The 16,618-nt window shown below is 38.3% G+C and overlaps 2 protein-coding genes across 2 annotated transcripts; both read left to right on the top strand.

Moving 5' to 3' along the window:
* The first annotated feature begins 4,082 nt into the window (after positions 1–4,082).
* opn1lw2 (opsin 1 (cone pigments), long-wave-sensitive, 2) lies at positions 4,083–7,240 on the top strand. Its single transcript, XM_065241255.1, has 6 exons — positions 4,083–4,179; positions 4,269–4,565; positions 4,695–4,863; positions 6,293–6,458; positions 6,551–6,790; positions 6,900–7,240. The coding sequence occupies exons 1-6, from the start codon at positions 4,083–4,085 to the stop codon at positions 6,996–6,998; spliced, it is 1,068 nt and encodes a 355-aa protein (XP_065097327.1). The 3' UTR covers positions 6,999–7,240.
* A 4,575-nt stretch (positions 7,241–11,815) lies between these two features.
* Positions 11,816–16,492, top strand: gnl3l (G protein nucleolar 3 like). The gene is made up of 15 exons (XM_065241252.1): positions 11,816–11,870; positions 11,970–12,010; positions 12,184–12,291; positions 12,548–12,664; positions 12,797–12,880; positions 12,987–13,122; positions 13,213–13,316; positions 13,426–13,570; positions 14,363–14,450; positions 14,544–14,721; positions 14,816–14,958; positions 15,570–15,706; positions 15,782–15,942; positions 16,064–16,238; positions 16,334–16,492. The coding sequence occupies exons 1-15, from the start codon at positions 11,858–11,860 to the stop codon at positions 16,399–16,401; spliced, it is 1,698 nt and encodes a 565-aa protein (XP_065097324.1). The 5' UTR covers positions 11,816–11,857; the 3' UTR covers positions 16,402–16,492.
* The last annotated feature ends 126 nt before the right edge of the window (positions 16,493–16,618 follow it).

Here is a 16,618-nt window from a genome sequence, read left to right as displayed (position 1 = left end):
AACCACATAATGATGTTAGAGTAACAAAGAGCATGAAGGCAAACTTTTGCTCATGTTAAATTAACATCAGTTTTATGGATTAATTCCATTCAGATCATAAATTAAACGCTTTGTACAAAATACCGTGAAAATACAGTTGTCCAAAGTCGTGTGAGACCAAACTGTGCTATTATCTTGAGCTTTCGTTGAAAATTCAGGTGTATATCCGAGTTCTGCTAGTAGTGAACTTTTTCCAATCATGAATAGTTCAGAACTAGCGGAATTCCAGACATACTACTGACTGAGCGCTTCCCAAAACACCTGCTGACTCTTTCTGATCCACCTGTTTCTGAAAAACATCCTTTACAGCTACATATGTTGGTGATCTACACTGTAACATGTAAAGAGCCTCTCAGTTCAACCAAAGCATAAATAATCATTCCAGCAATGTAATATTATTTTAATATATTTAAATTAAAAAATACTTTTTATTTTAGAAAGCTCAAAGTGAACAAATACCTGCTTTAAATAAACACAAACATGAATACAAGCATTTATAATTAGTTAAAATGTGAAATCTAAAGAAAACAAATGATAAAAAAGAATAAATAAAAAGTTCCCAGACTCCCCTTGTTCCTGTTGGCTCCGTCTTCATCTCGGTTAGGTCTCTTCATAATGTTCACTTCTTCTTGCTCCACTTTGTTACAATAGACAAGAGAAGCTCATGTTTGAAAAAACAGAGAGAGATTAAAACCAACCTCATCAAGATTTTAAGATAAACCCTACTTTCCCTAAAGTGAACCATCAATCCATAGGGATTAAGAAGGTTTGGGCCACATCCTTGTCAATGCTAATTAGGATCTTGCGTTGGGGGCCCTGGGTACCCCGGTTGTCCCAATAAGCTGATTTGCTCTCAGACTTTAACCTAGATGTCTGACATACAGTCACCCCATACATAACATTTGTGACATACAAAAGTGTGTCACATAGAGTATGTGACCTTGCACCACAAACCAGTCAAAAGTCACACAGGTATATTTGTAGCAATAGCCAACAATACATCAAAATTGTTTATTTTTTTATGCCAAATATCATTAGGATCTTAAGTAAAGCTCATGCTCCATAAAGATATTTAGTACAGAGATCATCCACAATTTCTGTCACCAAATGGGCATGGAATGTTTTGGTTGGCCTGTGATGTCATCAACAATCCTAGGAAGCCTCAGTAGCTTACAGTAGGTTTTCGGTAAGCTTAATAAGCCATTGCTGTTCATCATGCCAGTTTTGACCACATCAGTAATCTCCCTTATGCCAAGGCATCATCCTCTTTTGAGTACACTTTTTTTTTGTCAAATTGTCAAAATATGTGCCCCGGCTGTCACTGGGGTGATACCCTTTCAAAATGTACACATTTGTAACTAAAAAGTTCATAGTAGCACCTCAGAGGTACATATTGGTACCAAAATAGGCATATTAGTACGTCAAAGGTATATATTGGTACCAAATGTATAGATATCTGTACCTAAAATAAGGACCTTTTTAAAGGGTACTGCCATTGTGACAGCTGGGAAACATATTTTTTCTGATGGTGTATAAAAGCACATTGAACATATCATGAAAATCTGAGTTTTTTCATGTTTAAGTGCTATAAATGGTTCCCCAGTGCTTCTATCAACCTATAAAATGTGAAAAAGAACAACACAGTAACTTAGTCTCGGTAAATCATTCTCTCCAAGCTTGTGAAAAAATAGGTCATTAAAATGTGTGATGTCAGAGTGACATAATACACTCATTTAAGACGACAAAATAAGTTAACTTAATTTCTCATTTCCAGATCCCTTTGAGGGACCCAACTATCACACTTAGCCCTTTAATGCGTGTACAATATCTAGACTTATATGGATGTTGTTCGTAGTTGTTGCTTTAGTCTTTACCAGTGGCCTGGTGCTGGTGGCCACAGCCAAATTTAAGAAGCTATGCCACCCTCTAAACTGGATCTTGGTCAACCTAGCTGTAGCTGATCTTGGAGAGACTCTTTTGGCCAGAACCATCTGTGTCATCAGCTAGATCTTTGGCTACTTTATCCTCAGACATCCCATGTGTGTTTTTGAAGGCTGTATTGTTTCTGTATGTGGTCAGTTAAAGGAAAACACCACCGTTTTTCAGAATTAAGAAGCCACCAAACAATTCCAACATCATCACTCCTGACTACTCTCTCTCTCTCGCTTAAACTTCCGTCAATATTACAGTCCTTTGAATTATTTAAAAATAATGCACACCCGCGGTGTAACCGCATTACCACCTTGGATGTGCATTATTTTCAAATAATTAAATAGCCCGTCATCAATTATTCCTTACTTTATTTAAAGGACCGGAGTTAATTATTCGCCTTATACCACAGTTACCACAGGCATTGCTCTGGTGGTTATTTTAAAGGACAAGTTCGGTATTTTACACTTAAAGCCCTGTTTTCAGATTGTTTATGATGAAATAGAACGGTTTTGACTGAAATTTGGACATATGATGCTGGCCCGAGAATTTTCGGTTTCTATTGTATCACCCCACCACCTCTACAATGGCTGCATAGGTGCACTGGAATAATCCTTTCTAAAATGCATTAAACTTTCGTTTACAAAGACGTGAAACTCACTGAGTGGTCAGTTGTGTTGACTGATATCCTCACACAAAAATCGCGGCGAAGATGCTTTCCAACAGGTTTTATCGTAGTTTCTGTCCAACTCCATTGACTTGTATTAGATGTGCTGTGAGGTACGGTATTACTTCGCTGCCGGAAACGGAAATGGAGTTGTTTGTATTCTTGCAATTGGCAAAGGTGGATTATCGCCACAAACTGGGCTGGAGTGTCTATTATTCAAGCTCTCAACGGAAGAATGTACGGGTGTGAGGTGTTTGGAAAAATAGGTCCACAAGTTGACAACGAATGGTAAATCACCTGTTGGAAAGCATCTTTTGCAGCGATTTTTGTGTGAGCATATCAGTGAACACCCCTGACCACTCGATGAGTTTCACGTCTTTGTAAACGAAAGTTTAATGCATTTTAGGAAGGATTGTTCCAGTGCACCTATGCAGCCATTGTAGAGGTGGGGGCTGATACAACAAACAACCGAAAAATTCTCGGGCCAGCATCAGATGTCCAAATTTCAGTCAAAACCGTTCCATTTCATCATAAACAATCTGAAAACAGGGCTTTAAGTGTAAAATACCGAACTTGTCCTTTAAGACATTTGACAGGTCAGTTGTTTATCGAAAGATAATGGAACATTTCTTAACCAATCAGAATAAAGCATTCAACAGCCCCATGCTATAACATTAATTTATGCGTAATTACATGCAATACACCCTAAACCAAGCCCTTACCTTTTCAAAAGTGTACCAACATTCACTTTTACAAACTTTTCCCATAATGCCCATAAAGTTTCACTCAACGAAAAGAACATGTAAGGGCAGTGTGATTAAACCCCTTGGATCCACTTATTACATTTCAGTAAGTTTCATTGCACTAGACAGGATTTGAAGCTTAAATGTCACTTGAAAGTCTACAAATAAGAAGAGCAAGTCAATTGCAATTTCTTCATTTAAGCCTGAGGTGGCTAAGCAATATCCACTAGAACATGACACTAAAAGAACTTCTTATCTAAGGAAGATTAACCTCAAATCGAGATCTTACCTTTTGACACCGAGTGTCTATTTGACCCGTACGTCTGTGCAGAAGCGTATGTGAGGGCGTGTGCTTTCATCCTGTATCTTTTTAGGAAGGTCTTTGCATCCTGTGTTGTTAGGGGGCGTCCGGCGTACCTCCCAGTTAACCTTAATTTGTTTCACGTCATTTAGTTACAGTGCTAATCTTTATGACGATGAGCTGGTATAAAATGCCTCTGACCCTGTCTGTCAGTTTGTTGGTTGCAATCTCAACCACAAACAGAAGATCAGAAGCAAAGTAGGGGCCAACCACCAACTTAGGGAGAACAGAATCCAGTGACAGGTATAAACTGATTTTTATACATTCATTTCATTTGATATGTTTTTGTGAATAGGTGATGACAGTTTTTTTTTCAAATTCATGTATCCGCTAAGGTTAAATAATGGAGTGGGGAAATGCAGTATTTGCTGCCAGGCGACGAGATGACGACACGACAAGGGACTCTATTTTCACCTACACTAACAGCAATAACACAAGGGGTTAGAAAAGTTTTTAAGAACTTTGCTAAATAAGGCCAATATTATTTAAACTATGAATTCTTCAGTAACATTTCTATAACTATTCACAGGTCCTTTTGAGGGGCCCAACTATCACATCGCCCCTCGATGGGTGTACAATATCTCGACATGCTGGATGTTTTTCGTAGTCGTTGCTTCTGTCTTCACCAATGGCCTGGTGCTGGTGGCCACAGCCAAATTCAAGAAGCTACGCCACCCTCTCAACTGGATCTTGGTCAACCTCGCTATAGCTGATCTTGGAGAGACGCTTTTTGCCAGCACCATCAGTGTCACCAACCAGATCTTCGGCTACTTTATTCTCGGACATCCCATGTGTGTTTTTGAAGGCTTTACTGTCGCTACATGTGGTAGGTTAAGCGTACTATCATCATTGACAAAGCATAGTCAATTAGATTAAAAGAGATGAAATAATCGCAAAGTTCAATCCTTATATGCGTATATTTGGAAATGTCTTTACATATACCAATAATCAACAGGTATTGCTGGTCTGTGGTCTTTGACTGTAATCTCATGGGAGAGATGGGTTGTTGTCTGCAAACCATTTGGAAATGTTAAGTTCGATGCAAAATGGGCATCTGCTGGAATTATTTTCTCCTGGGTTTGGTCTGCTTTCTGGTGTGCACCCCCCATCTTTGGGTGGAGCAGGTACAATCATTTCACCTCACTGTCTCTTAATTTGAATAATAAAGACAAGCAATTATATTTTTTTATTAATACAAGTACACATTTTTTTCTCATTTAAAATGAGTGTATAATAATTTCAGATTTTGTTTTTCTGAACACATTATAAATGTTAAAGGGGCCATGGCATGAAAATCTGACTTTTTCCATGTTTAAGTGCTATTATGGGGTCCCTAGTGCTGCTATCAACCTAGAAAATATGAAAAAGATCAACCCAGTAACTTAGTTTTGGTGAACCATTCTCTACAAGCACTTGAAAAAATAGGTCGTTGAAAATTGGCTCTTCTTATGATGTCATAAGGAGCTCTTATTATAATAAAACCACCCCTTAATCCAACCACAGCACTGCTATTTAGTGCAGAGAGAAAATAATTCACAGAACAATTGAGTTTGAATTTCAACAAACCACCATCATTGTGATCAGTGTTTGAATTTCATCTGCTCATGTGCATTTTAAAGGACACACCCAAAACGGCACATTTTTGCACACACCTACAAAGTGGCAATTTTAACATGCTATAATAAATTATTTATATGGTTTTGAGCTAAAACTTCACATATGTGCTCTGGGGACACCAAAGATTTATTTGACATCTTAAAAAAGTCCTGTGACATGGCCCCTTTAAAATTATTTTGCTGAAGCACATTACAAAGATTGTAAGATTTTATTTAAATTTGGCTGGGTGGTTAAGGAGGCACTTCCCTTTTTTTTTGAAAATATACTCATTTTCCAGCTCCCCTAGAGTTAAACATTTGATTTTTACCGTTTTGGAATCCATTCAGCTGATCTCCGGGTCTGGCGCTGCCACTTTAGCATAGCTTAGCACAATCCATTGAATCTGATTAGACCGTTAGCATCGCGCTCAAAAATAACCAAAGAGTTTCCATATTTTTCCAATTTAAAACTTGACTCTTCTGTTGTGAGATTGTGTACTAAGACCGACAGAAAATTAAAAGTTGCTAGTATAGTCCTAGCAATATCTGCATAGAAAATCGGTCCTAGCAATATCTGCCTAGAAAATCGCAACTTTTAATTTTCTGTCGGTCTAAGTACACAATGTAACTACAATTAAAAAGTAAAATTTCAAAACTCTTTGGTTATTTTCGAGCGCAATGCTAATGGTCTAATCAGATTCAATGAATTGTGCTAAGCTATGCTAAAAGTGGTAGCTCCAGGCCTAGAGATCGGCTGAATGGATTCCAAAACGGTAAAAATCAAATATTTAACCCTAGTGGAGCTGGAAAATGAGAATATTTTCAAAAAAAGTGGAGTGTCCCTTTAATAACACATTTTTCTGTGGTATGACAAACTACATCAGACTTTACATGGGCTTTAGGCATAAATGTAGACAGAAGATAAGCATGCCTTCTAATATCTATTCTTGTCTCACAGATACTGGCCTCATGGTCTTAAGACCTCATGTGGTCCTGATGTCTTCAGTGGAAATGAGGACCCTGGTGTTAGGTCCTACATGATTACACTGATGATCACTTGCTGTATTATCCCACTGGGCATCATCATTCTCTGCTACATCGCTGTCTGGCTGGCCATTCGTAGTGTAAGTTATCACATGGATATTGCTAGCATATCAATTTCTAATAGGTAATAAAAAAGGCACTAAGAACAGGCATTGCATTTTTCTCCCCACAGGTCGCTCAGCAGCAGAAAGACTCAGAATCTACACAGAAAGCTGAGAAGGAAGTGTCCAGAATGGTGGTTGTCATGATCGTGGCCTACTGTGTTTGCTGGGGTCCTTACACGTTCTTTGTCTGCTTTGGAGCAGCAAACCCGGGCTATGCCTTCCACCCACTGGCAGCAGCTATGCCTGCTTACTTTGCCAAGAGCGCTACCATCTACAACCCTATCATCTATGTCTTCATGAACCGACAGGTGAAGTTGCTTTCTACACACATAATCAAACAGTTGCTGTATGTTCAAGGTTTTATATATATATATATATATATAAAAATAAAAAAATATTTTTGCTTTGTTTTCGCAGTTCCGTGTATGCATCATGCAGCTCTTTGGAAAGAAAGTTGATGATGGATCTGAGGTGTCCACATCCAAAACAGAAGTGTCTTCTGTGGCTCCTGCATAAACCTTTTTTTGACATTTTTGGCTTCAATTCAAGAAAAGGACAGAGAAAACTATTTCAGAGAACTGGACTTGCAATTGTGTCAAATCTACATACAGTATGTAGCTAAAATGCTTTAAAACAATTTTTGTGTCCTGGGAAATGTTGAACTCTGACTGAACACCATTTGGTAAAACTTGAAGAGTTTATTTTTTCAATCTATTCATGAGAACGTTTAACAAAAGTTTTTCATGAAATATCGCAAAATATGCTGACACAATTCAAAAAGAGTTCAATGAACAATGTATAAAGTAGTATTTAACTCACAATGCTTTGTTTTGTAGATGCATTTGCAAACTTAAAAAAAAGAAAAAAAATACATTTTTATGTAATAATGTTTTATGATGTAAATTAAACCATGCAGCAAAATGATATGTTTTGTCTTTTCTATTTACATTTTAAAACCCATTTACAAATTGTGAGTTTTACTATCTATTTTTCATATCTTAATTCATTACTTTATTTAATTGAACTGCACTGTTTCTTCCTCTTTATGGAAAGTCCAGACATTTTTTAGTGCAAAGTTTTAAAGTGTGCTTGTTATTTTAACATGATTTTTTTTAAACATTTTTTTAAATGTAAAATTGGGTTTTAGTTGATGCACTTGTTTACTGGGCATATACAGTGTATTAAAATGGGATATATTTTGTTGCATAAGTTTTGTAAAGATGCAAATACATTATGCAATGTAACATCTTGTAAGTGCATGTAAGCCTACACAGGTGGGTAAAGGATTTCACTTGGCCAGTCAAGTCACAACTTTTGCTGGGAGGCTTAACTGCAGAACTCATTAGATTAAAACACTGTGCACCTGTGTGTGTAAATGCATTTGCAGGAGTGCAGAGGCAAGAAGGTATTAACATTAAATGCAATGGGATCTTATAGATAAAAGCCATCGGTACATGTTCTGGAGGGATTTCAAATGCCATGTGCCTCTAAAGCCCAGAATACACTGCAGGATTTTTGCCCTAAGATGTGCGACTTGGATCGTTTAAACTCAGGTACAACAGCTGACGGCTGCGTCACACGTTAGCGCAACGTCACCAGCATGCGCTTTTTGTAAACAAATGCCTTGACGTCACTTTTTCATGTGACCATGCCGGAAATCGCCCTGTTGAGTGGCAAAACATTCAACAAAATGGCTGGTTTTCATAGCGGCTGTTGCGAAAAACGCCAGTAAAACTGACTATTATCAACTTGAATAGAATTTAGTTGGCCTTAGTGACCCTAACAACTTTCCAAACAACCAGTAGTCTGTGGACATTGGCATATGGCCAGACATCCCTGCTGAAAAAACAGCATACCAGCAAGACCAGAATATGTTGTGTTTTGGTGCTGGTTTGCTAGTGAACAAAGCATCAAATTAGCACCAGCTAAACCAGCAACAAACCAGCATTAGCGCCAGCTAAACCAGCATTAGCACCAGCATCCCATGCTGGTCATACCAGCATATGTTGTGTTTTGGTGCTGGTATGCTGTGACCACCAGCTAAACCAGCATAGACCAGCATAATTCCCATGCTGGTCCATGCTGGTTTGATGCTGTTTTTTCAGCAGGGATTGCTTCTCCTGACATATATGTTTGTCTTGCCTAACCATCCCACCTTTGTAGAACACAAGGCTCATCATAATGGGTGTTTTTAATGAAGGCTCACTGACAAAACTTTGCAATTACACAGAATAAGAGTATTCATTGGTGTATTTCATGTATTTTTATAGGATTTTTTATCCCACAATTTTACATACATGACATGGCTACTGCTGATTTACTTCTCCTTTGTGTGGCAAAATTTTCAACAAAATGGCTGGCTGTTTTAGCGGCGGCCGCAGAAATGTCAGTATAACTGACAATTACCAGCAAAAATCTAATTTAGTTGCACTTGATACTAGTGACCCTAGCAACTTTTCAACCCACCTGTGGTCAGTGGAAGTTGGCATGGACGATCCATTTAACAATTCTTGTTAACCTGTTAGTACAGTCTATCGCACAACAGCTTTTTCCAAATTAGATGCGTTTTCTCCGTGTTTTTGCTGATTTCACACTGTACACAAATGCTGCCGCTCTTTCTTTTGCCACTCAGTGGGCGTAACCGCAGTCACTTTTGTCGTAGGTGACATCACGTGCATATCCTCTACCAGTACGTAGATCGTAGCAGCAAACACACTGTGCAGTGATCATGGTGAATTTCTGACACTGTCAGAAAACTATCTTAGGCTATCTTTGGACACAAGACCGGGAAAACGGCTGTCTTTGAACCTCTCTCACTGTACGACATAGGGCCACCGATGAAGAGCCACAAATTGTGGCCCATGATCACAAAAATCGTGACGATTGTTTCACGATGGCTATCTTTTGTCTGGGACAGCCAATAATCTTGCAGTGTATCTCGGGCTTAAAGGCACACAAGGCAAGTCTGAGTATTATTTCTCTACTAGCTCCCCCTAGTGTCTGGGAGTAAATGCGTTCTATATCTAAGACTATACGAGACTGAAGGACACCGGGTCGGATACAGCGAACTTGCAAGTGGGGTATTCTTCCTACAGACGGTAGGGGCGGGCGAGAGAGTCTTCATTCGTCATGTAATGAGTCATTTAACCATATACCGACTTACGAAGATGATTTATTAACATAAAAATGCTGCCTTGTGTCCCTTTAAAACCTGCTGCACATCTTGTACATTGTTGTGGCATTGTGACTTCCAGCTCACAATTAAAGTTTCCTGAACATTCCTAGAATGTTATCATTTATAAAACTTTACTTGGAAACTGGCTGTATTCTCAGACACCATCTTAAAGTCACCATGAAAATAAAACGAAAAACTGTAATTTGATTTGGAATACTGTGGTATTTTTTACAAATGACTTATCTGTGAGCTTCATTATTTTTTTATTTATGTGGCCTCATATTCTTTGATTAAACGTGCAAATCTCAACAATATCTCTTTACTTCCGGTCATATGGTATGCCAGGTGTGCTGGCTCCAGGAGAGGATCGCTGCAATTAGCAATTATTGGGATACTCTCTATGTTGCCTTTAAGGGTATATTTCACAAGACTTTTTAAAGATATCAAATAAATATTTGGTGTCCCCAGAGTACGTATGTGTAGTTTCTAAATATAACAATTCAAAATACCATACAGATCATTTATTTTAGCATGCTAAAATTGCCACTTTGTAGGTGTGAGCAAAATGCGCCATTTTTGGGTGTGTCCTTTTAAATGCAAATGAGCTGATCTCTGAACTAAATGGCTGTGCCGTGGTTGGATAGTGCAGATTAAGGGGCAGTATTATCCCCTTCTGACATCACAAGGGGAGCCAAATTTCAATGACCCATTTTACATGCTTGCAGAGAATTTACCAAAACTAAGTTGCTTGTTTTTTTCACGTTATCTATGTTGATAGAAGCACTTTAAAAAAAAAAAAAAAGTCAGATTTTTATAATATGTTTTTCAGTTTTTGACATAGCATAAGTGTTCAGGTGACATGCATATTAATCCAATAAAAACAAAAACAAAAATCTGCAACAATTAAAATCTGTGTTTACTTCGTTGTCATGACTTTCCAGAATAAGAGTTATTTTAAAGAGTTTCATTAAAAACCTCGCACAATGATTTTTCCAGCGTAACCTGTTTACTTTTATTGTGAAAAATTGGGTGCTCGTTAGTGATGGTCAACCCGGATCTTTTTAAGGATTCGGGTTATTCTGAGTCACTCACTAATATGATCCGGGTTGTGCGAGTCACTCGAGTCACTTGAGTCACTTGGTCAAAATCTCCCAATTCCAATCGCTAAGTCATACTAATGCCAACCAAGCAACTCGGATCACGCGTGCAGCTACGAGTTTATGACTCCTCTGCTCACAAAAAAGGGCTTATGTGACCTGAGGAACTCGTAAAAAACATGCATGCCCGTGGTAACATTATCAATAACATAATTGTAAAAGTTTGGTGTGTTTAGTTTCATTTCATAACGACAAATATATCAACACCACATTTAGAAGATGTCAGGCTTTGGTTGACTTGGACGTGAGAGGAACGTGTCCTGTTTCAGATTGACTTAAAAGATCCACGATAGGCTTCGTTTTAATCTTGTGAGTGAGTCCCAGACAGAGCCGCTCGCCCGCTCCTGCACGGGTCCTGTGAGTGAACCACTCACGTCACTCTGAGTGACTCAGTCAACAAGAGGAGCCGTGTACGTCCGTCGGTGGCGGATCTTTCCAGCAGCACTGCTGCAGCAGTCATCGTATTTAAAAATGTTAAACATTTGCAGCTTCTACCCAAAACATTGTGCCAGTCAAATATTTCAACAGATTAGCCTACATGAGTCAGTGGGTTAACAACACGAGCAAGGCTTGTTTCTCCTAGCCCAGGATTCAAGCTCCATGAGTTGAGTCACTCTCTGTGTGAATCCCCGAGCCGCAGACCAACTCATTGCCGCGCGCACGCATCCCTTAGTACTCGGACTCGGAGCTGCAAGAAATAATGATCCGGAATAGCAGCTTTTGGTTCACTCGGTACCCCCAGTCGACATTTGGTGATGTAAATTAGCTCGTTGTTGCAAGTTATAGAACCTATGGCAGCTTATGTCGAGTTATTTGTTGTAATTATGTTGTAAACATTTGAAGAGCTTTGTGTTTGATACAATTTCTCATTTTTAATGCAAAATCTGAGAGGACTCAACTGACTCGGGTTAATGGTCACTAAGGACTCATGGTTCTCGAGTCATTTTAGGGATCGGGTTAAATGATCCGAGTTTCGGGTGACTCGCTCATCACTAGTGCTCGTTGCTGGCTTCACGCTACGTACATGGTTCACACGTGCAGTTATGTCTAAAGCAAGTGAGTATTTGTAACGCTTGCCTAAGTTTCACTTATACTGTATTATATAGTTTTGCTAACAAAGTGTGTATATTTTACATTTCTTTAACTCTGTTACAGAACAAAAGCGAGCGAAACGGCTGGGGTTATGCGGTAAAAAGGTACATAATTTAGCCTACGAGCTAACTTTGTGTCAAATCAGTGTCACGTTGAGCTTTTCATTATTAGTTCAGGGTGCAGATGACGTGTTGTTTAATGTTAACGTGTAATGTTAAACAGAAAGGTAAGACAAGTCATTTATGCTGGCTGTCATTTGTGCTTCTGGTCTCTGAAGGGTAAAGATGGGCAGAAGTCTCAGACTGGAAGGAAAGATCCTGGCTTACCTAATGTGCGCATCTTCAAAGAACACAGTCAGAGACAAGCTGAACTCAGAAAGCAAAGGGTGAGATCTATCTATCTATCTATCTATCTTACAAAGTTTATAGTACAATATATACTGTATAGTAACGTGACATTATGACACATCATACGTTTTACACACTGTTTAAACTAATTTGTACTTCAAACATTTTCTTGGATACCCCAACACAATAGAAAGGCAATTTTTATGAAGACTTATTTATATCAATGATCGGAAGGTTGCATTTGTAAATGCTAATGTAAAATATGTCATCTTGACTCCTATGAATGTTTTCTAGATGGAAGAACAACAGCAGAGGCAGAAATTGTCAAGAGATAAGGAGATGATGAAGAGGAGAAGTCTAGACACTTTCCAGAAAGACATTCAGCTACGGCAGAAAGAGTTTGAACAGAGAGTCAGTATGCATGCAATTTATTAAGGATAAGAATGCAAGCATTCATTTGGAGAAAGCAATATTTAAATTTTTTATGTGATTTCACAATAAAAATGTATTTGTATTTATATTTTTTATATTGACTTTGTACAGGAACTACAAATGCAAAACTTAGAGAAACATGTCAATTTTGAAACCGAGAACTCCAGAAAAGCGTACTGCAGAGAATTTAAAAAGGTACTGTTTTTCCTACTAAACTATTTTTGACACCACTTAACTTCTGAATGTGAACCTCTAGTGCTGGGTTTCTGAAAATGAAAACTAACTTTTCTTTTCATGGCAGGTAATAGAGGCAGCAGATGTTATTTTAGAGGTTCTGGATGCCAGAGACCCTTTAGGGTGTCGCTGTCCACAGGTTGAGCAAGCTGTTGTCCAGAGTGGAACCAATAAGAAAATTGTGCTTGTTTTAAATAAAATTGGTAAGAAGTTTTTTCCCCATGTTCTACATCATAAAAATGCACTTTGCTGCAAAAAGAAAAACACATATTTTCATCCTTTTCGGCTTCAAGATTTAGTGTCCAAGGACATTGTAGAAAAATGGATCAAGTATCTTCGCAACGAGTTTCCCACTGTGGCTTTCAAATCATCAACGCAACAGCAGAACAAAAATTTGGTGAGAGTTACTGTAGTGGGACATTTTATTATTGGTCTTTGTAAAAAAAAAAATTCATTGATTGACCAAAAAAGATTTTTTAAAGAAGCATTTTGTCTTATTTTTGCAGAAACGCAGCCGTGTGCCTGTAACTCAGGCTACAGAAGAACTCCTTGGAAGCAGCGCTTGTGTCGGAGCAGATTGTCTAATGAAACTACTAGGAAACTACTGCCGTAATCTGGATATAAAAACTGCCATAACTGTAGGAGTGGTTGGTGAGTTTCTCTCAAAAGTTGAGCCAATAGCTGGCTTTCCATTACACTGATTTGATAAACATTTTGAAGTATCGCATAAGAAAAGGGTGATGGAAACACAATTAAAAAATCCCTTAATTCACAAAAAAGTTTTATGCTCTCTTGAGGTGGTTTTTGACTTATACGAAAAAGAGTAAATGCGAATAATGGGAGATGGAAATGAATTTGCCAAATAAATTCTGATGTAGTGAACATTAAACCCACGTGACTGATTGTCCAGCTGTATCAGCTGACATTGTCTTTCCCATGTTTGGGGCTCGATGTCGTCGCAATGCCCTTGTGCCCCAAGTGGGGAAATATCGCATTCATAATCGCGGATGAATCACCTGCGATTATGAATGCAATATTTCCCATATTGTTAGTGAACTACGGCTCTGTGTAGTAAATGTCGCTCCATCTGAAAGCAGGAGATAGAATTTATTACTAAACAAGGAACCGGCTTTACTGACGAGATGCGCGTGACAATCACATGCGATTTATCGTGCAGCCCTAGTGCATGCATCAAAAATTCTACATTTCTTTTTCTGTGCACAGCATTCAGTTTTGCAATTACAAGCTACACTCCTAGTTAATTTATAACTTGTCAAATCGGGTTACCAATAACACAGTCATTTGCGCAAACATGATGATGAAAACGTACACAAGCGTACCCAAGATTCGCTTCACATTTCGATGGAAACCCAGTTAATGTTATTTTGTAAATTAAATTGCATGGCACTATATTCCCATTATATGAATTATTATATGTTTCAGGTTTTCCTAACGTGGGAAAGAGCAGTTTAATAAACAGTTTGAAGCGTGCTCGTGCTTGCAATGTCGGTGCTACACCTGGAGTTACTAAGTACGTGAAAACCTTTCTTTGTATTTTCTGTAAGTCCATTTGTTTTTAATCATTCAGTCTCCTCGGCTTCCCTTAAATTGAGCTGTTTCTTAGGTGTTTACAGGAGGTTCATCTAGACAAACACATTAAACTGTTAGATTGTCCTGGTATTGTCATGGCAACCTCAACCAGCGATGCTGCCATGATACTTCGAAATTGTGTGAAGATTGAGCAACTAGTGGACCCGATTCCCCCTGTTGAAGCCATCTTGAGGCGCTGCAATAAAAAACAGGTAGCAATGGTTAATACAGGAATTTTAGCCAATTTTAATATTAATCAGTTTTGTTAAATGATTCCCTCATCAGTTTTTTTTTTATCTTGTATAGATTATAGAACACTATGGCATTGCAGACTTCCAGACAGTACATGAGTTCCTGGCCTTACTTGCTCGTCGTCAAGGAAAACTCAGGAAGGGAGGACTGCCTGACACTGATAAAGCTGCTAAGAGTGTTCTTATGGATTGGACGGGGTACGTTTGGGGTTATATTGGTTACCTTTAAGGAATATTTAAAGGGGACAGAGAATGAAAAACAATTTTTACCTTGTCTTTGTTGAATAATGGTAGTCTACCCGCATTCACAAACATACAAAAAGTGCTAAACATGCTGAACATCTCAGTCTCATAGAAATTCCTCTTTTAGAAACGTCAGCCAGAAAACGGCCCAATCTGAAAAACTGATGCTTATGACATCACAGCCATCTCCCTGCCCCTCCACTTTAAAATAATTGGCTACATTGTAAGAGTGGCAGCAAAGTCAGCCAATCAGTAATGAGATTGCAAGTTAAGCCAGTAGGGGGAGCCAAATAGGTGCAAAACCACTTGTTTAAAATCCCCCACCCTAATAGAGCTATTTGAGAGAAGTTTTTAGGAAGCTTCTAAGGCATTACAGACCCAAACAAAAACATTTTTGTCTACATGTCACATCACAGAACAAGGATAAATACCCCGTTCAATCATTCTATGTCACTTTTAATTAAATCAAATTAAAGATGATGGATTTTGGGGTACTAAGGACTTTTTTCACTCATCCATATATCTTTAAAAATTATAAACTATAACCGTTAATGTGTGTGTTAAAGGGGTCGCATCAGTTACTTCACACATCCTCCAGAAACACACATGCTGCCCACACATGTCAGTGCTGAGATTGTAGCTGAGATGGGCAAAGCATTTGATTGGGATGAACTGGAGAAGGGCAATCTGGAAGCATTGGCTGGTAAACCATATTTGTTTACATTAATATATATACAATTTGATGGTATAATAATTTTCAATTTTTTGACCAATTTAGAATGTGGCACATCGGACGCACAGATGGGGTTCTGCATGGCTACATCTGGAATGACACAAGGAGGTCAAGGAGAACCAGAGGAGCTACAAATGGAAGAACCTTCAGAGGACCCTGACCTCCAAGACCCAGCTGAATCAATGGATGCAGATGAGGATCCAGAGGTATCAATTACATCAATGAATACAAGAACATGACAAGCTTTTTTTCAATGCACCAAAATGTTTTGGTGTCCTTTTGTAAAGACATCTTATTTTAATGTCACTTTCAAATATTATTTTTAAGTTTGGACCAATGACAATCGAGCTCAAAGTCCAAAAGGCAAAAACTGGTGGTGGAGTTGAAGCAGTAGGCCCAAAGCCAGTGGACTTAAAAGATATCCTGGATGTTGACCCACTGCTGCAAGGCCAGGCACTTCTGGCAGCCAACAAAAAAAGAAAGAAGCAGCAAAAAAGAGCTGGTAAGACCCCCTATCATTAAAAATATGCATATAATAGCATTTTGTTTTTATGGCCTAAGCTGTGCTTTACAACTTCACTTTTTTCTCCCCTATAGATAAACTGGGCACCAAACTTTCAGATTCACTTACATCAGCTTTAAATTTCTCCTTCACTGACAGCTAATGTGATCAGTAAATCAAGACCTTAATTGTATATTTAAATGTACAATTTAAAATATAAAAATAAATCATATTTTCTCTGGACTAATGTTTAACTGTGGGTGTTTCGAGTGACTTTAAATGACAGTGTGTTTCTATTTATCCTTGTGGTAAAAAAAAATGATTCTTATCCATATCCTTTCTGACTAAATGCCCAGTCAATGCACTTGTTTTGGTTGTTT

Source organism: Paramisgurnus dabryanus, chromosome 14 (genome assembly GCF_030506205.2).
Source record: "Paramisgurnus dabryanus chromosome 14, PD_genome_1.1, whole genome shotgun sequence".
Taxonomy (NCBI): domain Eukaryota; kingdom Metazoa; phylum Chordata; class Actinopteri; order Cypriniformes; family Cobitidae; genus Paramisgurnus; species Paramisgurnus dabryanus.
Note: the sequence above shows the minus strand (reverse complement) of the source record. Positions and strands in the feature narration are given on the sequence as shown.

What these genes read in the sequence shown, in the direction of transcription:
- gnl3l (XM_065241252.1), top strand. An exon ending in TGGGGTTATGCGGTAAAAAG is followed by an intron (nt 12,011 to 12,183) that starts GTACATAATTTA and finishes TGGTCTCTGAAG; the next exon opens with GGTAAAGATGGGCAGAAGTC. An exon ending in CATAACTGTAGGAGTGGTTG is followed by an intron (nt 13,571 to 14,362) that starts GTGAGTTTCTCT and finishes TATATGTTTCAG; the next exon opens with GTTTTCCTAACGTGGGAAAG.
- opn1lw2 (XM_065241255.1), top strand. Translation starts at nt 4,083, where the DNA reads ATGGAGTGGGGAAATGCAGTATTTGCTGCCAGGCGACGAGATGACGAC. An exon ending in CCCATCTTTGGGTGGAGCAG is followed by an intron (nt 4,864 to 6,292) that starts GTACAATCATTT and finishes CTTGTCTCACAG; the next exon opens with ATACTGGCCTCATGGTCTTA. An exon ending in ATGTCTTCATGAACCGACAG is followed by an intron (nt 6,791 to 6,899) that starts GTGAAGTTGCTT and finishes TTGTTTTCGCAG; the next exon opens with TTCCGTGTATGCATCATGCA.